Source organism: Opisthorchis viverrini (assembly GCF_000715545.1).
Source record: "Opisthorchis viverrini unplaced genomic scaffold opera_v5_77, whole genome shotgun sequence".
Classification (NCBI taxonomy): domain Eukaryota; kingdom Metazoa; phylum Platyhelminthes; class Trematoda; order Opisthorchiida; family Opisthorchiidae; genus Opisthorchis; species Opisthorchis viverrini.
Window position 1 is genome coordinate 1,752,615 of NW_008751733.1, and position 23,813 is coordinate 1,776,427.

The window sequence follows — 23,813 nt, forward strand, 5'->3', positions numbered from 1 at the left end:
GGAGTTGCACTCAGCCCCAGAGCTGAATGCGCTTTGCTGGATTGGATCCCAGTGAACAGTCGTCTCTGCGCCGTCCGGCTATCCAGTTCAATCAAGCTCAATGCCTCGCGGCATAAAAAGCGGTGCCTGTTGGTCGTATCGGCTTATGCACCAACGAACTGCAGTCCTGATGCGGAGAAGGACACTTTCTATCGAGAGCTATCCGAGTTCATCCATCAGGCAAAAAACACCGACATTGTGATCCTCGCAGGCGATTTGAATGCTCAAGTAGGTCGTCTGAGCTCCTTGGAATCACATTTGGGTGGTCATTTCGGAGTCGATGCTCGCCGCACAGACAACGGAGATCGACTCCTTCAGCTGTGTGCTGATCACGAACTGTTTCTGGCAAGTACGAACTTTCAACATAAACGTTCGCACCGCGTTACCTGGCGACCGCCAACTACAAACCAACCGTGGACCCAGTTGGACCACGTGGCTATCAGCCACCGTTGGAGAACCACAATTTAAGACTGCCGTTCCATTTACGGCACGCCACTTGTTTCCGACCACGCCATGGCGCTTGCACGCCTGACAGTTCGTTCCCCTTCAGGCCTCACAAGTCAGCAAGAAACGTGCCAATCCACTGTCTTCGAAGAACTACCATAACTCAACAGCATCAGTTTGAGCTAGCCCAAAAACTCTCCACAGTAAACCAATACTGTGGTGGCAGTGAGCATGTGGATGAAGCGTGCCAAAATGTGAAAGAAGCTATGCTAGCGGTGTTCAGTGCTGCCTGCCCGACTTCTCCACAAGACCACTGACCACTGGATTTCGTTGAGGTGGTTATCTATGATTGGTGCCAGGAAAGCCATAAAAGAAGGCAACGAGTATGACGGCGCACGCAAATCCCTCAAACACCAAATAGTGAAGAGTCTAAGGAAAGACCGAGAGCTCTGGTGGGCATCGAAAGCTCGGGAGATGGAGAAGGCTTTTACTACGGGAAACAGCCGTGCCCTTTATCAACTGATACGATCGACTGGCCCTAGGAAAGCAATGGTCAGCGAAACGATAAGTGAGAAAGATGACCCATTAATTCACTCGCAAAGACGTCGACTAGAGAGATGGGCCGAACACTTCGAAGAACAGTTCGGCTGGCCTCCTGCAACACAGCCTGTGAGGATAAAGCATACGTGTGAATGGAATGTAAATCTTAATCGCCCGTGAGAAGACGAAAGAAGGTACGAAATAGCCCCACTAAAGCGTGAGAAGTCACCAGGACCGGACAGTCTGTATCCAGTCCTCTTCAATGAAGGCGGAAAATCTCTGGTGACCCATCTGACAAATCTTATTGGTGCTATATGGGACCTAGAGAAAGTGCCTGCAGAATGGGGCATGTCGACAGTTATCCCCATCTTTAAAAGGGTGTGGAAACCACCGTGGCATCAGCCTGTTAGCTGTGGTATCGAAGGTACTCTCTGGCGTTATCTTTCGAAGGTTGATTGAATACAGGGAGAGACAGATTCGTGAAAATTAAGCTGAGTTCCATCCTGCAAGAGGTTGCATCGATCATATCTTCTGGAACAGTGACACTGCTTCCAGCAACCAACAAGGGTTGTGACTCTTGATCTGAAAGCTGCCTTTGACTCTGTAGACCGTCAGGCACTATGGCAGTGTTTGTGGAACAAATGTGTCCCCCGTAAATTCTTGACCCTCATTAAGGCGCTGTACGTCAACTCCCGCGGCCGCGTAAAGGTCTACGGGAAGCTCTCACCTGAGTTCACCACATCAGTTGGTATCTGACATGGCTGTCCTCTTTCACCTTTCCTCGTCGACTTCGTCACTGATACGGTCAAGGAAGACTCACTAATAGCCTCTAGTACCTGTGGATTCGAAGTGCTTCCGGGGCGTACGCTCACAGATATCGAGTACGCAAACGACATAGCTCTTCTTGGATCGGAACTCGTGGTAATGCAAGCAATGTCAAATAATCTAAATAATTCTGCCTCACGGTTCGGCATGTGCTTCATACTTGCAAAGTGTAAAGTGCTACTGCAAGACTGGGTGGGCTCGAACCCTAGCCTCATGCTTGCGAATGAACCGATTGAGGTATTAGACAAATTTGTTTACCTGGGCAGTTGTATCAGTCCTGGTGGTCTTGCGAAAGATGATATTTCCATCCGGATTGGGAAAGCCACAGCGGCTTTTGCGAACCTACGTCACCCGTGGCGTAGGACATCCATCAGCTTCTCTGTCGAGGGTCGAGTTTATAATGTTGCGGTGCTCCCTATATTACTATACGGATCAGAAACCTGGCCGCTGCGCGTTGAAGGCGTCAAAAGACTTTCAGTGCTTTACCACCGATACCTTTGGAGCATTGCCCGAATCTGGTTGGAACACCGGATCAGGAATGCTGGTGCGCGTTGAATGGTATTCAGGAGAAGTAACTCACCCTCAATAGATGAACTGATCACACTCCATAGGTTGTACTGGCCTGGCCACGTGTTGCGTGTTCCAGTCGACCGACTTTCTCGAAGGGCTTTTTTCGCACAACCACGAGAAGGGTGGTAGAGAGCCAGAGGAGGTCAAGCAATGACTTGGCAACGAAGTATAAAATCCATTACCAATAAACTCAGATGCTCTGGTCATTGCCGTCTTCCTGGATGGGGACCCCGAGACGGGCCACATCAATGGCTAGAGAGACTGTCATCTATGGCCTAGTCGCGCCCTCAATGGCGCTCATGCATCCAAGTTGTTACCTTCAATGAATGGCTCCCTTTCCGAATCCCCCACTTAACAGTCCACTGATGGTACTATGTTTACGCACTAGTTTATCAGCTCCCGCATCCAATGCGCAGCTACCTACCCCACCTCCTCGAATCATCGGTGAACGAAACTGTGGCAGCTACAACCACTACGACAGGTATGCGGTTATTACAGCTGACAATGATGATGATGATGATACCGTACTACTTATAAGGTGGATGGAAACTTACTGCCCAGAGGTTCACTTGAGTCTCACCTTAACACCGTGTTCGGTTGTCCAAATCGGTCCACTGTGAATAGCTCGCTTTTTGATTGGTTCGCGACGTATAAGTTAGGCGAGAGGTTGGTTCAACGATGTTGCTTTGCAATCTACTGATCCGCCATAAGCTGACCGCTACTGATCAATCAATCACGGTTTTTCTCACTATCTCACTGTCTTCATCGTCTTCTTTGAAAATCAACGGTTGGAGCAAATTTGATTTGTGTGGACACTTAGCGTGACAGTGAAACCTTTCATATACTGTATTGTTTTTACAGCCATATACAAGGGTACTGGCTTACGTAGATCAGCTTCACACTTTGACTTTTGTTTTCATTTAGAATCGTTCCAATCTAGGTAGGAATCTCAGGTGTAGTTTCTTCTCAAGCCAGTCGTGCGGGGGGCGAGATGGCCCAAGTGGTTAGAGCGCGAATTTACTGACCGGAAGGTCCGTGGTTCGAACCCGACCTATGCCACTCGACTTCCCCTATCTAGGCTTGGGCAACCTGGCAGTATCCCAGCCCTCGTGTCTCCTTCGTGTGGCATGGCAGTTAGGCACCGAAAGGGTGCTACAACTGGACGATTTATTTTTTTAGTCGTGCGACAACCCTTCGGAGCGACTGCGAATCTTATTGCTTCGAAGAGCGTAGTTTTGCTCAAAGTGACAACTGTCCAGGAGTTCTATCTTTGGACTTTTTAAAATGAATGCGCTGTTTGCCTATCTGTAACTAGGTTCGTGAGAAGCCTCGCAAGCATTTTGTTACTTGAAATTGTTTGTAGGAATGCCCCTGTACACTAGTATGTTCTGCATATCCGACTAACGAACTGGAAGTATTTTTCCGAAGAAGACTAGGAAGTCAAATCCATCATATGGTTCCCTGGCCCATTACATCACAATCTAAGCCAGCTTTGTGTCATCTCACTTTCATATGTGGAAACTAACCTATGAAACTTTGTTTTAGATGTCTGAGGGGCTGCAGGGACTGAAGTCCCTGCAGCTGGTACAGCCATCAGCCTCAGGGTTACTTTTCCTGTACTAACGGTCAGATTTCATGTGTTAGGAATTACGCTGTTTGGTCCGTAATAATTGCGGCAAGGTTGGCGCACAGCCCGACCCAGTTCTGTTTTCAATGGCGGAAATCACAAGCTTCTTCACGTCTGGGACAGTTAACTGCTTGCTGCAATCAGACCCGATGTCGATCCTCTTTGGATTTCAAACAGGTGACAGCTTTCGTCTCTGAAAACGGGCTTGGGTCGAAATATGCATTGGCCTGGGACAGAAGCTAGACACATTGAATTGGAGTAAACAGGTTAACTTGGCTAACTGGTTACGAAACTTTCTTGGGAAGCACAGCTGCCCTTTCTAGAATTTTCCCATCCCCATGGAGTGGGTCATTCACATGGCTGAACTCGTTGAAGGCTTCTGGCTGTGCAAATTGTTCATCATGTCCACTGGTTGTAAGTCCCATCCACCCTTTGAACTAATTAAGGTTGGAATCTCATGCCTGACCAGTGAACCGCGCGTTCGTATTCACCAAAATCATAGTTGGACGCCTACCAAAAGTTAAATAGAAGCGGACAACCTTGGTTGATTCCCATTTCCGTCCCCTTCCAACCTCTGCATAAGTTCTAGTGGAATATTTGTGGAAATTACCGTATTTATACCTCCAATCAGGTTTGAGTGGTGAACGTGTGAGCGACGTGTTTGCTTTGTTTGACGCCTTGCCATCCGACTGAGAAATCCGTACGAGCGAGAAAATCGGTCAATATAACGTCCCATCTCTTAGGCAAACTACCGCATCTTTCAAAGTGCGTATGGTAATTCAAATTTGTCCAGCGTGTCCTGGTGAGTTAGTGGTAACACTTCCAGAAGTTCGGGGTGCGAATCCCGGCACAGTCAGAGATGTTTGCTGCATATAAGCTCTATTTAGATAAGAAATAATTGAGTCTAGTGCTTCCCCCTCTGGTTTGGTCCTTCTAAACAAGAATGTAGCAGGTGTTTTTTTTATCCGGACAGAATTACTGTATCACCCGCCCAGGGCACGAAGCCGGTGCTGCAAGGTACATGTCCCATAACCTGGTAATAATAGTCGTTCAGCTGAAACACCCTTTTGGTGGCTAGCTGGTATGCCACCTAGATGAAGCACGAGATACTGGGATACTGTTTGGTTACCCAAACTTAGCAGCAGTCGTGATGCAGAGTTCGGGTTTGAGCCACTGACCTAATGGGATTTTTATACATTCTTACATAAATTTGTGGCTAACTTTAGGTTCTTCAGGTTTTTAAGGGAAAAATCTTCATGTTGGGCCTGCCTTGGTCATCTCGTCAAATCAGACAGCATCTTGCGAGAAACGTAAGTGTCGGTAACATGACCATGATTCAATAGAAGAAGTACGAGTTGGTTGGGTACATTAGTTCCTGTACGGCAAACGTTGGCGATCTCTCACGATGACGAGTTTCCAGACGACTTCTAGCTTTTCGCCTGAGTGACCAGACCGGAAACGTATCTGGCTGGGTACTATGGCCACTAAGAAGTAATCGTAAGTCTAGTCCAAATACACAGAGGAAATCCACGGACCACTAAGTATGGAGAACGAATATGTGAGACAATGATGGACCATTGAAAAGTATGCTGTATGTATGTTATGCGTGTTGATAGGTAAGGCCTCCTGACTGAGAGTTACCACATGACCATCCTTACCATAGATTCTTCCTCATGATCAGGCCAGCATTCGTGTTGCCAACCAAGTGCCCATCATCCAACAAAGAAGTTCTAGCCAATGTCTAGGCTTTTTTTGTCGTGCACTGGTAAATCTCTGAGTTGCAGTCGGGTATTGTTATTTTATAGTTTCTTCAATCAGCGTATCATTCATAGTTCGTTTATCTTCAAACCTCACGAATTAAGGCCACAAATTCATTGCATAGTGTTTGTTGTTTAATTTGTTTATTTGCCTGTTCAGTTCAGTTAAACAAATCTACATTCCCTGTGCGCTTTGCTAGTTTTAGACGGTCATAGTCGAAGTACTTACTCTCAATTCCGCGGTTCCTTACAGAGAGTTTTTGTGTTTACATTCCTTCGTCATGTTGCGCTGTCTCCAGACTTAAACTTGATTCTGTTCACCGGGACCGTTTTCAAGTTGTCATTGCCTTCTGTTTACAGAAACGACTTAAGGATGTTTATCTGTATAAGAAGCCATATGCGCTTAGTAGACAGCTATTGTGTGGTGGCCTAAAGGCGTACGACCGATTGTTTATCGTAGCATGTTTTCGAATCTCGTCGGAGATTAGTGATGTTTACAGTTCTGGTGATTTCCAGTAAGGATGAAACAGCCGTAAATTGCTTCTCGGCTTTTTAGCGTAGATTGACTTCACTTTCAAGAGATACCTACTGTTCTTTGGCGTTTGCCGTCTCATTCTTTTAGGTGTTTGATTGGTTGAATAGGTTGAATTTCTTCATAATCTGCGACAGGAAGCTGAAATTACCAGTTTTGTTGTGTTGGTCAACCGCGACCGAATTCATCTAAACATAAGCCTTGTTTTGTCTGTTTTCGGAATAATCACGGACGCTACAGGATACGATCGCCTAAACAACTTTCCACTGAGAGAACGATTTTGATGTGTTCCGCTGATGACCGTTATCAGCCGGCACTCTTCATAACTGCACACTCGGACAAAGTTTGGTATCTCCCCTAGGGAGTTCTGTGTGGAGATTGACAGCAAAACACACTTGAGTGGACATATTCATTGTAAAATCCAATCCTTAAAAACCACCAAGTATTTGTACACTATAATTGCGCTTATCTAAGCGTTTTGGCATGTAGGTTGCTTAATTCGTCTATTTGTAGGTTGATCACATCAACTAGCTTTCGTCGCACAGCTCAAAAATTCAGCTCTGCTCTGTCTGAACGGAATGCTTTGATGATTCTGAGTTGAAGTATGGGAGAGGCGCACGTAATTTGACTGGTAGCACCCCTAAAAGTGGAACAGTGAAACAGTATGTTTCATTTCGTTGCAGATTATTCTCTGGGTTAAGAATACAGTTATCAGTCAAATTTTGAATAGGATCTGTTGAAAAGCGTTCGTATTGGCTTGCATGTGTACGCACATAGTAATACTGAAAAAGTAAGGTAACAATATGTCTAAATATTCGTAGCTCAAGTTGGTCTACTTGTTTCGGTGGAAGTTGATCCGTTCTCCGAGCTTGGGTATATACTTGGTGGGGAAACGTGAGGTCCTCGTGATCGAAAGCTCATTTTACCTTCATCTAGGTTAAATGACATGTGTAATTTCAAGACTGAAGCTGGAAGCTTATATGTAGGCTCCGTTGCAGGAATTCGATCCCGTCTCAGTTTCATTCTCCAATTACCTGAAACCCTCTAGCTTGTCAGTTCAGTTTAGGTTGATGACTTACTTCACTGCCAGCTTTCGTCACAAAGGCTATTTCCCACGAAATTTTCGAGCACATTCAATATGACGGTAAGTACAATCAAGGGAATAAACATTGTCAGCTTCTCGTGGAGCAAACCGAGTAAAGCTATCTTACGCATGACTTCTAGCCTAACTCTTGGCTACTTCGCACAAGCTGGTGACTCGTGGTTAGTTTTGTTCAATTATTCATCGATTCTCGAAAAGGATATGATATCAACCAAGCCATGGGATTCGAATTTTACTGCATGTTCACAGTAAAGTTGTGGTTAGATACGAAAATACTCAGCTACACGAGCGCCTCCGTTTCTATCGGCTGGGCCGTGGGGTGAAACAGTACGATGAAAGGAGTTTTTCCCGTGGATCCATCTGCTCGAATGGTATTCGGAACATGCAGTTTATGACACTTTGAATGTCCATTTACTTCGACAGTGAATCGAAATAGAGGACGGTCGTTTTGCTGTTTGAATTCACCAAAAGACCGATTCCTCCATATATCCTAACGAGCCCATGATCAAGGTTGAGTTTGCTAGTGCGCTTTATATGGTAGCGGATGCAATAATGTCTCTTTTAAATTTCTTGAAATTCTAAATAATGTGTACCAATATCCGTAATGATCACTAGTTAACCTACGCGAACGAATAATTGTGCGAGCTTCTAACGGTTCCATACTGATTGATCCCCAGCAGTTGTGATACCGACTGATTACCTGTCTTGCACATTTAAGTTCATTTTCCGAATAAGGTCTTCCATACCAGTGGTTTTACAGGAACATGAGATCAATAGTATGGCGCCCAGAATTCAGGTCTACTACGTGCAGCGCGGTACGTTATGAGTCATCGATCACAAAATTTAGATAAACCGAAGAGTATACCCAATTGCATCTCGGTTGGTAGAAGTCAAGTCCGTTAAGACTCGTTTCAACAAGACCGTTAATCAGTTTCCACTGGCTACGTTAATATTGTTGCGGATGGTATGGTCCCACAAAGGTATGGTCTGTTGAATCGTGTTTTAAAGGATGGACAGTCGGTATGGTACGTTGATGTACAGATGTTCTGTACAGCTCACCACCCGAGCGGGAAACGCATGATGCATCGTTACCATCATATTGATCCTGATCGTTCACCGGATAAACGTGTTGACAAAACGGTCCGTCCACTCTATGGTATCGAAGACGTCACAATTGCATAACGGTGTACAGGTTAACGATATCACGAACGACCATGGGTGCCCAGATGCTCTCAACGATAACCTCATCAGTTTGATGATCTGTTGTACACTTCTTGTGAAACTTGCAGTTCTGGATTTTCACGTCACCTGAATAACATACTGTTTGCTACTAGCACAGATCTGTGCATCAAGATGTCATCCGTTTTTGGCACAGTGCAAAATGATATTCTTCATCCGAGCTGAGCTCACGATACTACGGAGATCAACCTCTTCTAAGGCTTTTGTTTCGAACTTAATTTATACCCAAACACTTACATTTAGGAAGTGGACGATATCTGAGGACCATCGCCAATCGATCCGGCATCTCATGCACTTTGGTGGACATGCGAGATGAAGATGCGTTCAAATCAGTTTTACAACCGAACACCAAACTCGTATTGGCCGAAACGCCATCGAACCCGTTGATGCGGCTCATCGACATCCGTCGGATATCCGATATAGCTCATAATTATAACAAAGATATAATAGTTGCTGTGGATAACACGTTCATGACTCCCTATTTTCAGGTATGTTGATATACGCTTATCCGGTTCCGAAGTGTTGATGTCCTTATTACCCCAAATACCGAGTACTAAGTCTCAACTGATTTTGATCCCTTCGTCTGGTGACTGTTCTGCTTTTTGAACTTTCGATAAAAGTTTTCTCTGTGCGTTTGCGATGAACTGGGAGCGATACCGAATGTTCAGTGGATAGAGAAGTACCTGCTCTATATGGCTGTATTTTGCGGATATCTAGATACTATTACTCATAACCCGCTTACACATCTAGCTATTTAGTTTGTACAGTCACGGCCTCAACTCAAATACGACAGTTTCTGGGTGGACTGAGAGAGTATCTCACAAAAATGGAAAGTTCTTTACAGCCTCATGCTTCAGGTTAGTCTTTTAGTTCATATATGCTGGGTAAACCGTTATGATAGACCTCAGGTAAGCTGAAGGATTGACGATTGTGGATCGGTTTATTGAAATAAAGGAATCAACGAAAAGTTGCGCTCGAAACATCACCGCGCATGACCTCTCAAGTGCCAATATCTAAACTTAGCTACTGTCGATAGCAACTGCGTTTTTCCACCGACTACTCGACTGATTGTGGAATCTCATGCTACCGTTCTACAGTAACTTTTAAATCAATGGCAATGTTTCATGACCTATCCTGCAAAGTCAGTTGGAAATTATTATCATCCAGTGAGATTACTTCTGGCTGTTCAACACAATACCAATAGCTCGCCTTCGAGCAATGCTGTGGGCTTGATTTGCCCATTTTGAGGGTGATTTCGTGACGCCATGTGAAGCATGCTGAATGTACCAGGTAACACTACACTATCTTTATTGTGTGGGAGGATCTTGGAATTTAATCGAGATTTTCGTCCTGTAAGTGAAGTCAGTCTGCGCTAAAAAGCCCAAGAGCACTGTTTCATCCTAATTAGGAATCATCAATTGCGAGCACCTTACGGATTTACAGCGAGATTTATGGACCTTTCGTCTGAGAAGTCATCACTTGAGGAGCGAGTCGATACTTGATCGCGTGATACTCGTCACCAGACACTGAACTTTATCACCACGCGAAGTCAAAGTGACTTGACGGACATAACACTCATTAGGTTGCTGTGCCCTTCGTGATTCAAGACGACTATGTTTATCAGCTTACACTGATCACACGAACCACTATCGTAAAGGTGGATGACTGATGCCACACCCCGGTTAAATGCGATTGCGCGTGAATGTGACCGCATTACGTGAGTTGACCTTATCGTGCACATCGCGTCCTCTCATCATCATTTCGAACACTGTGTGGATGTTCTGCTTCAACACAGGAACTTGGAACATTTGTTAGACTACAAATCATACCGCTCGATTGATCGGTACACTGAGCCGTCCTACCCATTATGGATGAACTCTTGGGAAGCGTAGAAACCCGTTTTTGCTTATGGTCGACCGGCGTTTAGTGCTACCTAAGTGTCAATTACATCCGACGAGGTTTTGGTGCTGGTAGAAGATAGTTGCACAACATGCTGTCATATTTTGATGCATATGAGCCCAAACTAAGGAGCGGATGTATTTTGAATGCAGACGCGATGCTGTGCCTTGCAAAATTGCTGAGACTCTAAACGACATAATAATAAGATTAACTTTTTACAAAACCAGACTGGGCCTCCGCACTCTGTACACTAAGCGTGGAAAACCTTCCAACCGTACCATTCATGGTTACCTAAATGAATAAATGCAGAGCTATCGGAAGTGTTTGACGGAGTTTTTTTATCATGATTTACTAGAGGATCAACTTGTTGGGTATCGCCAATGCGGAAGACGCCCATATACACTCTTCAACAAGGTCCTAATGTAGAAAACGACACTTTCGTAGTGTAGACTATGTAGTGTTGACATTGTGGATATCATATTGAAGAGACTTCGTATAAGAATATAAGACCATGACGAATGGGAGCTTAGGAAAGCTTCCTCTAGGTTGCCGATTTGAGTACATGGTCATGTTAAGAACAAGTGCTGTGTACACTGTGGTTTCTAAGTGTTTCGTAACGACTCTGGTGAGGACGCTTAGACATTGATGTATCTTGACAGTTGACTATCGAAATCATGATGCATAAGTGATGTGGAGGATGGGGGAAGTTGACAGTTTAATCAGGAAACGGGAATACTGTCAAACGCACAAATGCGATAAGGGGAGTTGGGTAATAAGCGTGCTCCCCTTGATGAAAATCATGCATGTTTTGCAATCTATTTTTTTTTACACTGGCCTCCCTTGAACTGCTGAAGCATACGTGGATATCACAGAATGCACTTCGTTCTTCGTAGCAACGTTGATTTTGATCTATTTTTCTCTCTATACAGCGTCCACTGGATTTCGGTGCTGACATCTCATGGCACTCTCTGACAAAATACATGAATGGTAAGTCGTGTGTACGGTCAGTGGGTTCCTTTATGATGTAGCGGAATGCAAGGTCATTCTGGCTCGAACCAGCTGCTTTGACCAGACTAGTTGGAATCGGATTTTAGGCCAAACCGTGCGTACTGAAGGTCAGGGAATTCCCGATACAGTGTTCGGACTCAGTGCCCTTTTGGTGCATATTTACCGTGTCATTTGAAGAGAGAACAGGAACTAGGATATTGCCAGTCTGGTTAATGCAAACAGAAGTAAGAGAAATGCCATGGATGGGTTCGAACTAGGCTCATCCTGACCGCGTTCCGTCCATATTAGCGTTCTACTCAGCCGACTTGTGGCGAGCTCTGATGTTATATCATTTCGGAATTGCAGTTACATGCCGAGCATTTTTTGGTAGTTCTAGTTTTCTTTTTTTCGTTGCTCACTCGGTTTCATTTCACTCCGTTACTTCACGCCGAAGTAAGCTTATTCAGCACACCACCGACTTAACCGCTGGCAGTATACAGGTAGGTGAGACGCAGCTTTGTCATTAATGTCAGCTTGTGTTGGTGACACGAAGTGATAGTATCCGAAAATGCCTCCATTCTCATTGTATCTGTTTTAAACATAAGGATACCATCCAGTGCTGCTTCCGATTTTTAGTGTTTCAAGTCAGTCTTTTGTGCCGGTAAACAAAATCCATTCAGCGATACAAGTGATCAGTCAATTAGTGGCCAATCTACACTTCCAGACATATTGACGAGTGAGCATACAGTGAACGGTGATCCGAATCTGGACGCCTGCACCTAAACCCATGTTTCTAGAATCATATATCACTTTTGGCCAATTGAATAGAGTGGTTTTTCATTACTGGATGATGAATTTTACCGGAAACCCAAACAAGAAACTACAATGATTTTAATCGATCAGTTGGTATTCAGATATCAAAAATGCCATGGTTGTTGATGCCAACTTGCATATTGGTTCCAGAGCTGCACTTGGATATCCGAAGTGCATTAAAAGTATGGAGAACGCAAGAGTAGGATTCCAACACCTGATTGAGGTCAAAGCTGTTTCCGTGAAGGGAAGATGGTTTAGTTTGGCGAATGGTGCACTGTACATATATTCCGAACCCTCTCTTTTCCATTGAGTGCACCACCGTCTGTGGCGTTTGAGTATAGTCCATATGTGCCTCAATTCCGTTGGAGTAGTGGGGTCCCCATTTTACTATTCAACACTGGAATGGTTAAGGGACAAGCGAAATTTCGTCTGTACACGATATCTAGTAATTTTGTAACATTCATGTAGGTTTTCGTTAGTGTTGTTTGTGTACAATATTGTTACTGTCTCACTGTGACAAATTTGCCCGTTCTAAATTTTCACCTGTTCTAAAAAATTCACGCTATCACCACTTGGGCCATCCCACCTTTTCACCTGTCCCGATTTATGTTGACAATATTTCAGGTCACTCGGACGTCGTGATGGGCGCAGTAGTTACACGGGGCCACCCAGAACTACCTTCCAAATTCAAATTTGCCCAGCTGGCTGGAGGAGCAGTACCATCATCATTTGACTGCTTCCTCTGTCTTCGTGGGCTTCGAACTTTACCTGTGAGAATGCGAGGCCATATGCTTAATGCGCTGGTTGTTGCAAAGATGCTCGAAAAGCATCCAAAAGTCGAAAAGGTCATTCATCCAGGTGAGTCTCTGCCAACTGCGGCTTAGCTGTCGGATCTGGATATTACAGCTTCGCATTTTTAACTAGTGTTTTGGTCAGCTGCTTGCATTCATAAAACTGTCAGCATACCGAAATGAGACCAGCTGTTCCTCGAGACACATATCCAGATCCATCCCTAAATTCTGTGCTCGCTTCCGGTCATTGCGTGTAGTCGAAGTCGATATCTAGCCTGTTTTCAGAAAGCACAAAGAGAGGGAATTTTGCGTCTGTGCCTGCCTGTTTCGACAGTGCCTGGTAAAGTAGTTCGAACTCAAGGAATCTACCTGCTCAGACAGACGGTCCTATGATAAAATGATCTAAAAGTTCAGGCGTCGGGACATGATTATGGCCACCGGTGATACGTGCATTCAATTCAGTGAGGTATTTTACCGGTGGGAGTGTTCACCGAGGTAGATTACCCGCATTTTACCATTCGAAATCAGAAATTTGTTTCCCGGCGCAATGCTTTTCACTGCGTAGAGTTTTCTCAGCAGCTGAAGGATACATAATGGGCACACAATAAAGCAATGCAATGACTGCCTCACAACCAGTGAATTACAATGCTGTTACACTCTTAAATTGTTGTCTGGCCGTTTTAATATGTGACGTTGTACCCATGTTTCACCAACGTTAATCAGTCTGCTCATTTCAAGAATACCCTTGGCAAAGAAAAAGTTCACCTCTATAGTCTTCAGTGGTGATATAGGGATACGAATGAACTCGTATCCCTTATGTCCGGGATCACCACGAATTCGGTTTGGAACGTGGCAAGCACGCTCATAGTCATATGAATAGATCATGATGGTGTTTTGGCGTGTTTGTGTGAAGAATGGGGCGATCTTAAAGTCAATATAAAGTCCACTCTAATCCATTATAACTGTATTGTAATTGCACTGAATTAATACAGTATCTGCACGGCAAACCTCTTTTATGAAAAGTGGAACTATGTACACTTGAATCACACTTAGGCTTTGGCCTCTTGTATTGTTCTAAGTTCTATTTGCCAATTGGTGCCTCCCGGGCGCAATTTTTCTTTGCCGTAGTGGCAATTCCTATAAGCCGTATGGATGGTATTTAGACAGAGCTGCTCTTTATCCGTTGGTTTGGAAGCTAATTTAGCTGAATTTCTGATGAAACGCTCTTTAATGATGCCCTTTATGGTTGATTCTTTTAAGATGACTGCACTAAATTCATTGTTCCATCGCGTTATTTTTCGCAGTTGAGGAATGTACATTAATAGTTACTTGTACGCTCTGTGAAGATGTTCCACCCAAGAGAGGCTGCCTGCACTTAATATCATTTAGGCCGTTCTCTGTTAATGTTCTGTGTTCATTTAGGATTGAGTCTTCCACCTTGAAGCCTGGATGTGATTTTCAAAAATCAGCATATCCGAGCAGTGATATTTCCAGTGAAACAGATATTCCGCGTCTTTCGCAGAATACGTAAACCGCTTTGGTAATTTTGCAACCATACAAACCTGGAGTAGAATGTGCTGCGTTGATTTTTCCCGTGACAATGCTAAACTAAGTCACCAATCACCTCTTGTTTGGGTTTCTTCCGAACCAAACTCATTTTAATTTGGCCTTTCAATAGCGTTAAAAGCCATTCACTACCTGAATTATGTGCTACCACAAATAATTCATCTGCTCACGTGAAGCTGAGTTACTGAAGCAGTTCGCATCCTAGAGGGAATGAGGAAAAGCGTTTTTTCTGGTACGGACGCCGTGTCCACTCGGAGAAATCGATTTTCAAATGGGAGCATTGATGCTGGAACTCCTAAAGAAAACACATGGTATGTAAGTTTGGCTTACCAATTTTCCCAACAAAGCTCCAACTTAACTTTTCCGTGCCCTCCATAGTTTGAATATTGCTGTGACCTTGGAAGTGCGATGGGTTTCTCGGGTGCTCTTTCGAGGAGGGTCCCCCGGGTCAGTGAACTGCGGTGTTCATTTACCGGTTACTTGCAAAACGCATGAGTAGTTTAGAATTAACGACATTTCCTCCCCTGCAGTGGCCGGTTTGGCTGTCGAGAATTTCCTCATTTTCGGAGCACAAAAGGGGGAAGCTGAAAATTATTTTGAGTTGTTTAATAATCAACAGGAGTCTGAATTCCTCTTGATCGGTCTTCAATTGTCCCCCATGGAAGAGCGCACTGAACATCAGCTACCAGACTGTGTAATTGATATGTAGTTCAAGGCTGTAAGTTCCAGAACATCAGCTACCAGACTGTGTAATTGATATGTAGTTCAAGGCGTGTAAGTTCCATATGAGATCCCATCTTTGGTTTTGCGTTAGAACATCCGAAACAGAATTTTCAGAGATTTTAGCATCTATAATTTGAACAAAGCGATGACAATTTATTCTTTGCAAGACACTGCTTTAAACGCCGAACAAATAAAGCATATTTTGGTACATACGGAACACAAACAAGTCTACGCACTGAACAAACCATATAGATAGGAGGCAAACGACGAAAAATGCTGAGTAGCAGTAAAAATCCAGTTACCGCAAATTACGCACCACAGTTACCCCAAATACTAGGCATGCATCTGTGATAGCTAGGTTTGCTGGCAGAGTTCGCGTCAATACTTTATAAGGAGACTAACTAGTGCTGATTTCCTACTTGAGTGTGCTGCTTTGTAGCTTGAAGTTACTTGCTTGTGAGTAAGACGACAATGAAACTGAAGCGAATTGCGAAACGAAAATACGAGAATTATGTGAATGAATTCGTTGCGGTTTTAGTTTTGGGATATATATTAAAACCCGTCGTTTGATTTCATTTTAGCCCCCGCTTCATTATATTATTGTTGCCATATTCATTGCAGACAACCTCTCTGAATTTAATTAACGCTGCTGACAAAGTTCGCAAATCCACAGTACAGATACCTGAGAACTTCCCTTGTTCTCATACCATACCTCAAATCCTATTGCTAAGTTTGAACTAATGCAGCAGATTGTTTTTGTTAGCAAACGAGAATCCGTAATACGGAATATGGCGCTTCACCTAATGATGAGAGACCACAAGCGGATCTTTACTCTCGGGTCCTCGGTAATAGCAGGAAACTTCGCCCTTGAATGTTATCGGCGCACTTCTAAAGTCCGTCCACGCTACCAAGAGTATATCTCTGGCAGCGACATTTTGATCAAGATCAGCTTGTGTTCCTGTGACGTCTGTGCACAAATTAGGTCATAGATTTCTTGTGAGTAAGATGAATGAACTGTGAATAGTTAAAAGATCGGGCGACAGTACGTATCGGGTAGAGTAAAATTTCGTTTTGCATCATCCGTTATTTGGATTTGCGAGAATACCGCTTTACGCTGATTAAATGTGCATTTGATGTGATTTGTGCTCTAGCGACTTAACTAAAGGACTTCATCTGCTGATGAACAGCTAAAATGTTCCACGAGACCGACCCCTTTGTGCTTTTTTGATTATTCCCGATATATAAGATACGTGTTGCATCGTTGATGTTTAGATGACTCAAAGCTTATGAGTTAATAACTATCAGTTGTCCCACAAGAATCAGTGGATACTTGAGCGAGAAAAGTCTTCCTTTTGGTGCAGAATACAGCGAGCGATGCTAACCCCATAATCGCTATTTGTTCAAACTATTCCTTCGTGTCATTCGAAATACTGCTATTCGACGCAAGTTGCTCGCACTTAACCGAAGATATCTTTTTGTATTGTCCCGACTCTGTTGGAATTCTCAATACTCGGTGGGAAGTGGTACACCTTTTACATGATATATTTAGTTTTCACGGGACAGGAAGACGATGAAATGAAATTTCCCAATGTACTTCAGCCCTTCCCAGCCATCCACAGCATAAACTGGCTCTAGAACAGATGCGTGGGTTCAGTGGTATAATCTCAGTCTATGTGAAATGTACAGCGGAAGAAACCGTTGAGTTCGTCAAAAACATAAAGGTACGTTTAATGGTGGTCGTGAGAAAACAACCTGAATTGCATCTTCAACATCAATCTGAATTATTATAACATTTACTTGTCTATCGAATATGAGGACACAGTGACCAAGACAAACATAACTAGGATGCACCCGCCGAATCACATAGACCTAAGACAAAACTGTTGCTGTGGTTGACCGGATGGCCGTTAATATGTCAGCCAAGCTTGGCTAGTAGGCTTCAAACGCTTCTTCCCCAGCAGAGGAGACAGCGTCAGTACGCATTTGAGTGGATGCTTTCTCCTTACCTGTCTGCAGTTATATTTTCAAAGATGTGATGTGTATCTTATGTGATTGGCTGATTGGTATATACTCTTATAATCCTACTGATGCCTTCGTGGTTTGTGCTGCTTTGTGGTCTTCGTTCTTCGTAATCCATTGGTTTGTTGGATTGAGGGTTTTAGATTCGCTTTCCAATTAGTCCGCTCCTGGCTCATGTTGAGTTATAGTCTTAAATCTGACTGGTCATTATGCGATTTCTATTTTTAGTATTTTCTTTCCATCGATCTGATTGGTCCGTTCTTAGTTTATATTGTAGTATCATCTTGAGTTTGACCCGTCAGCTGTGTTTTCGCTTCTGATGTAGTTTTTCTTTCGTGTTGGTCATTTTGATACCTCCCTCTGTTAATGGATCAGATGGCTGTTGATCTGTTCGCCGAGCTTGGCAATTTGGTTACAAACGTCTCGTCACCATTCGAGAAGGTATCTTAAGTGCGTAGTCTCAGCGGGTAGTCTCTCTCTTCATGTTTGGGTTTATATAGTTTACAAAGAGCAACTTTGATCTGTAACCTGATTGGTCATTGATAATCATCGCACGTGGGTTCTGGTTAGCCCGATCAGAACTCAGGCCGGTGGGTGATTAATCGGTGGTCGGTAGGTTACGCGACGTGGAAGAATGCGGCTCCATAAGCACTCATGGAGGAGACGTAGCTGTTTTCGTCTGGAAACTTGTCGTCATACGAAAGTCTCCCATCGACGAGCTGTTTGGAGCGCGGAACGCCCGATATCCTTCGTAATGTGTTGGAATTGAGAATATATAAATGGCAATACAAATAGGGATATATCGGTCGACACGCTCAGGACAGTTACTGGGTCGTCGTCTTAGACGTTGAGCGAGCGAGGTATATCGCTCAGCTGTGAACAGATCCACCTCTGCAGACGAGCATATTGTGGTCCTTCAGCTGTATGCTTGCCTGGCATGTTTGAGGTAGAGTTCAAATGAGTTCAAATAAGAGCGAAACTCGAATCCAGTGCTTCTTCTTGGCGCAGACTAACTAGAATAATTGTGCAGGAGCAGGAAGACCGTTCGAGTGAGTGGTGTGAATGCAAAATAAAGATATCCGAACTGCCAGCAGTTTTCTACAGATGATGTTCAACCTAAACGACTTAGAATGTAGTCAAGTCGGTGTGCTGTGAATATGTGGGTAATAAATGTGAGCACTGCGTTAGTAGATGCCCGAGCAGCAACGAAAAAATTCTGTTTTTATTCGTTGAGTTGGGAAGGTACTTGGTTCGTCCGTTTGCAGTTCTGATGACTGGGAAGAAGATATTGAGGGCTTCGCTGTCCAGGAGGAGTATCGGGGGTATTGTGCTCGGTATATTTCATAGGGCGATGAGGACATTTCGTGCAGACGAAGTCTGGCCTTTTCTTCGGCGGCTCATAGCCATGTGCAACCAGGAAACCAGAAGAGAACATTTGAGCAGCGCTATCATGGTCGTTAGATTTTTGGGAAATAACTACATCCACCCAAACTACCGGAACTGATTGATGTTGTCGCAGTTTGGTACGGGACCAGGTTTTAATCATCTCCTTGAAGACGGACAGCCAGTGGGCCGCCAGTCAGATAATAGCGCTTGACACCTGCTTCCGGCCTTTCACTTTAGTGGGAGCACCTCTGCCACAAGACGACAGTGAAACAGGCCCCTCCAGCAAAAACTGCACAGTATCAGAGAGTATGCTTACTTTGTTATATAATCGCGCACCTGCTTCCGGCCTTTCACTTTAGTGGGAGCACCTCTGCCACAAGACGACAGTGAAACAGGCCCCTCCAGCAAAAACTGCACAGTATCAGAGAGTATGCTTACTTTGTTATACTTCGGCTATCTCGCCCGATGTCTCGAATCGCAGCTGACCAAACGCGGCGGTCTGTGGCAAAGGTGTACCGGAGAATATCTCAGTAGGATGTAAAAGAAAACATTACCCGTTTCCTAAAACAACCCTCACCGAACACGCTGAACCACTTGAATACGATATATTCCATACGAAAAGCATATTAGTTTTGTGGCTGATGCAAAGGGACTTCAACTGAAGGTCTATCCGGCCATGCTGTTTGCTGTATTTGCTATACCCATCAGCACCTGTTGCGTGAGGTTTTAGGCCATAGAAGAGTTAGATATATTATTACGGTTCCAAGCGCTTGAGCTACTAGGCCCAAGCGTTGTACACGCTTAGTCACTTGCAAAGAGACCGATCATCATCGATTCAAGTTCACGGGGAAATGAATTACGGGACTTTGCGCTTGTGTTTTCAAAAACAAACATGATCTAAGTTAAGAAATTACACAAAGAGTGTCATTCTCGGACTAGGTTGGATCTTGAATACAAGGAAACCAGGGAAAAACGCGTCTTTGAAAGCTGTAACTCTTTAACCGCCAAGGAGAGAAGATCTTTTTTATATTCAGTTTTGCTAAGACAATAAAATCGAAGGATTCAATTCACCGAAACTCTGAAACGTCATTTTTATAGGCGAGACTTACGTTCGCAGTTAAGTGAAACCTACACCTGTACGGGAGCGACCAACAGTGCCGAGATCTCAAACTCAACAGGCTTCGTTTCGTTAGTTTTCCCGTCAGTTAACTTGCTAAATCGAACCGCGTCCAAAAACATTTTGTTTTTCTAAATCCGTTTTAAAGACCAATTTGTTGTCAGAATGTAAGACACAAAAACAATTTATAACTGATATTCACAGCTGAATATGTTTACCGCAAACGAATTACTTTCCAGCAATTCTCCTAATCTTTTCCAGGTGTTCGCTCTAGCTGAAAGCCTCGGAGGCTACGAAAGCCTCATCGAAATTCCGTAAGTATTTTTCACGAAATCTCACTATGGTTATGAGTACTAGGTCTTGCATTTGTATGTTCCTAGTTAGTTCTTCCATTGCACCGACCAGTTTGAGGCCGTCGCTGGTGGCCGCCTTTTTGAAAAGGGTTATGAACTTTGAACATCGATTTGTCCCATCAGTTCGCTAGATTGGCGACGGTGGTGCGATGGCTATGCGGTAGGCTAATTTAGTGTAATAGTGCATGAGAAGCTGCGGCAGTGAAAGCGCACAATTCCCTCCCAGAATCCGCCCCTGGAATGATTTTACACATCATCAAGCAGAGTATTCGACCTGAATTCTCATTGCACCTATGGGTGTGAAATTTCTGTTTGAAAAGGTATGGGTAGTCAATTACATTTTGAGCAGTACATAAATAGGACCAATGACAGTCTATTTATGTACACCACATGTTGAGGGGTGTTGTTATGGATCGGAATGGCTGTGTCTGAGCTACATTGTTAGAGTGGTGGTGCAATCTTGTAATCATGTTGTAGCAGTAGTTAACCTTAGACTAGACCGCATAACGAAGAAGACCAGCTTTGGTCTCTCTCCCTCTCTCCATAGCCCACCTCAAAGAACCTGCGGAATGTGCTCTTCTATGGGTTAGCCTCTTCTGGGAGATAATTTATTATTGAATCACGCCTTTATGAACTCTTACGGATTTTTTTCTGATAGTATATGATCCAGAGCATCCTCATTTTTAGAATACAACACCTTGTGGTATCCATGTAAGAGTTGTTTCGACATTTAAGACGTGTGATTTCTACACCAACCACTTCCCCTGGGTTAGTCCCCTAAGAGAGACAAAATATACCACGCCGGTTAGTCTACTGGACAATCAGGCTTTTCCATATAGCCATATAACATTGAAAGTAAGATCTTTCCCACCGGTGAGAAGCCATAGTTGGTTTTGATTGATAGTTTGGAACATCCGCTGCTACGTTTGTCGCGTATAGATTATGGCTGTCGATGGATATGCCATATTGAGATTGAGATAAGCAGTTTACTACTGAAATATGATTCATAAGCTAAATAAAATTGGTCAGCCCCGATTTTCGCTCTTCTAGAAATCATCTGGACGGCGTGGGGAGACAATGTCCGTAACCGCGAATAACTGGAGGTTTCTGTAATAAAATACTAGACTGTTCTTTGCTGACGGCCGTCCGTCCACGTTAGTGCCATCTACGTCGAAAATCCAACACGTAGAACTTAGACAACTTCAGTCAACCTCGAAGAGCAGTTTAGCTGGCATACTGTAACATAGCCCCCGGGGGCATTGCATACGAGCGAATGTAATGTAAATCTCAATCACCCGTCAGAAGAAGGGATAAAATACGGAATATCCCTGCTGAAACATGAGGATGCACCAGGACCGGTCAATTTATATCCAACTTTCTTCCACAGAGGCGGAGAATCCGAAAAAAAATTATTGGTGCCGTACGGGTTGAAGAGGAAGCGCCCGCAGACTGCAGCATAATGACAGTTGTCCTTATTTTTAAAATGGGTATGCAAACACCGTGAAAACCACTGTGGCATTGGCCTGGCAGCTGTAGTGTCGGAGATGCCCTCCGGTCTCGTCGAAGGTTGATTGAAGACAGATCCAAGTAAACCAACCTCTCAACTAAACTTAGTACATCAAGTGTTGTCATGCAAGGCTCTTCTCCTTAACAACTTCTTTATCGATGTCATCATGGAAGAGTCACGTCTCGCCTGGGGGTTCAGAACGTCCCTGGGGCATTCGTTGATGCCTATCGAGTACGAAGACGATATACCTCTACGTAAATCTGAGACTATCGGTGTGCAGACAATATTAAATAAAATAAATAGTTCTGCCTCACAATGTGGTATGCGATTCGCACTTTTGGAGTGTTGCTACAAGATTGGATGGGCCTGAACCCGAACGTCAGGCAATAGAGGTAGTGGAGAAGGTTATCCACCTGGGTAGCTCCATCAGTCCCTATGGTCTAGCTATGGACGATATTTCCACCCTAATCGGGGAATCTAGATAACCTTTTCTCAACCTGAATCACTTGTGGCACAGACGTCAAAGCAGCTAACAGGGGTGCTCTGTGATCTAGAAACCTCGGCCGTGCGCGCTAAGGACGTTAAAAATTTCTCAGTAGCTGACCACTTGCCAAGTACGGTAGGAGCATCGGATGAGTAATGATGAAGTACACCGAATGGCTTAAGGTAGAAATAACCTTGTCACATGCTCCATATGCCATTCGACCGACTTCCTCAGTGATCTCTTTTCGCAGCAATGTAGAGACGACTCTGGGATTCTAGAGTTGACTTGGCAGCGAACCAGGAAACTCGGCTGCGCTGGTCCTTGCCGTTTCCCTGGATGGTGACCATTAGGCTTGCCACACCCATGGTTAGAGATGCTGGTGGACGCGGCCCAGTCGCGTACTCAATAAGGGCACGAATCCAAGCTGTTACTTTCAACACATGCCTTCCTTCCCCATTTCCCCAAAACAAAGTTCGATGTCGCTCTTGGATTCGGGCGTCAACCATCTCGGCTAGTGTCTTCAGTGCATGGCTTCCATAGCTATTTTCGCGGGTCACCCAGAACTGAAGCAGTGGCAACTATAACCACTGTACAACGTGTACGTGGTCTACAGCTAAAGGTGATAGTGATGTTCATTTTATTTGTAGGTGCTGGCATTTATTTTGCACAAGCATCAGTCAGTCTACCTAACCATCGTTGGTTCTGTTGGTTATCAACCTGGATCTGTAGGTCACTGGCGAGGCTGCTAATGCTTTCTTATTACCACTGACTGCTCATTCATTCTGATTGGGGTACCGTAAGTGTAGTTTGAGTATGCCTTTATGGTCCAACTATTTACGTAATTCTTGACGTAATTCTTAACGCCTTCTGCAAACACAAATTTTGGCAAACAGAAACGTTGAACACTGTTTGATTGACTTACCGAACCCGCTTACTATGCAACTGTTTCAGATCCATCATGACGCATATTTCGGTACCTTACGAGATTCGACTACAGAACGGGATCTCAGATAATATGATTCGATTGTCGATCGGCTTGGAAGATCCCAAAGATTTGGTTCGTGCGCTATACGAAGGACTGGATGCGCTGGACGGCAAAGAATGAGCGCGTCTTGATTGATTGACTTGATTATTAGTTGATCTCTCGATTAAGTTGCTTGGTGATCTGAAATAAAATTCTTTCCAACCTAATCACACAACTTTGGTTTCCTATCCTATCACATGTTTAGTATTACAAAGGGCACTGAGGTCTTACACCACATTGATACCATTGGTATAAGCAAAACGGAGAAGTTACACTAAGACACTTCGCAGCGAAGAAGACCACCCATTACATTTCCAGCTTCTACTGCGAATGCTGTTTTAATGTAGTCCCTGGAATTGTTGCGCATAGTTTTCCGTGAACCCACAATACCGTGTAATAACTCGCTGTCCACCACCATTGTTTCTCACCGTTACATTTCACTTCGACAACCATGCTGAGCTCACCTGGG

At 44.1% G+C, this 23,813-nt stretch overlaps 1 protein-coding gene across 1 annotated transcript in view; it reads left to right on the top strand.

Moving 5' to 3' along the window:
* T265_04600 (hypothetical protein) overlaps positions 1-23,507 on the top strand; it is a gene marked incomplete at both ends in the record, with an annotated part of 25,868 nt that extends 2,361 nt beyond the window's left edge. Inside the window, 7 exons of the mRNA XM_009169375.1 lie at positions 53-388; positions 8,919-9,163; positions 11,504-11,561; positions 12,999-13,232; positions 17,054-17,175; positions 20,181-20,290; positions 23,272-23,507. Coding sequence (XP_009167639.1) covers positions 53-388; positions 8,919-9,163; positions 11,504-11,561; positions 12,999-13,232; positions 17,054-17,175; positions 20,181-20,290; positions 23,272-23,425 — 1,259 coding nt within the window. The remainder of the gene's footprint in view (positions 1-52; positions 389-8,918; positions 9,164-11,503; positions 11,562-12,998; positions 13,233-17,053; positions 17,176-20,180; positions 20,291-23,271) is intronic.
* Between the last annotated feature and the right edge of the window lie 306 nt (positions 23,508-23,813).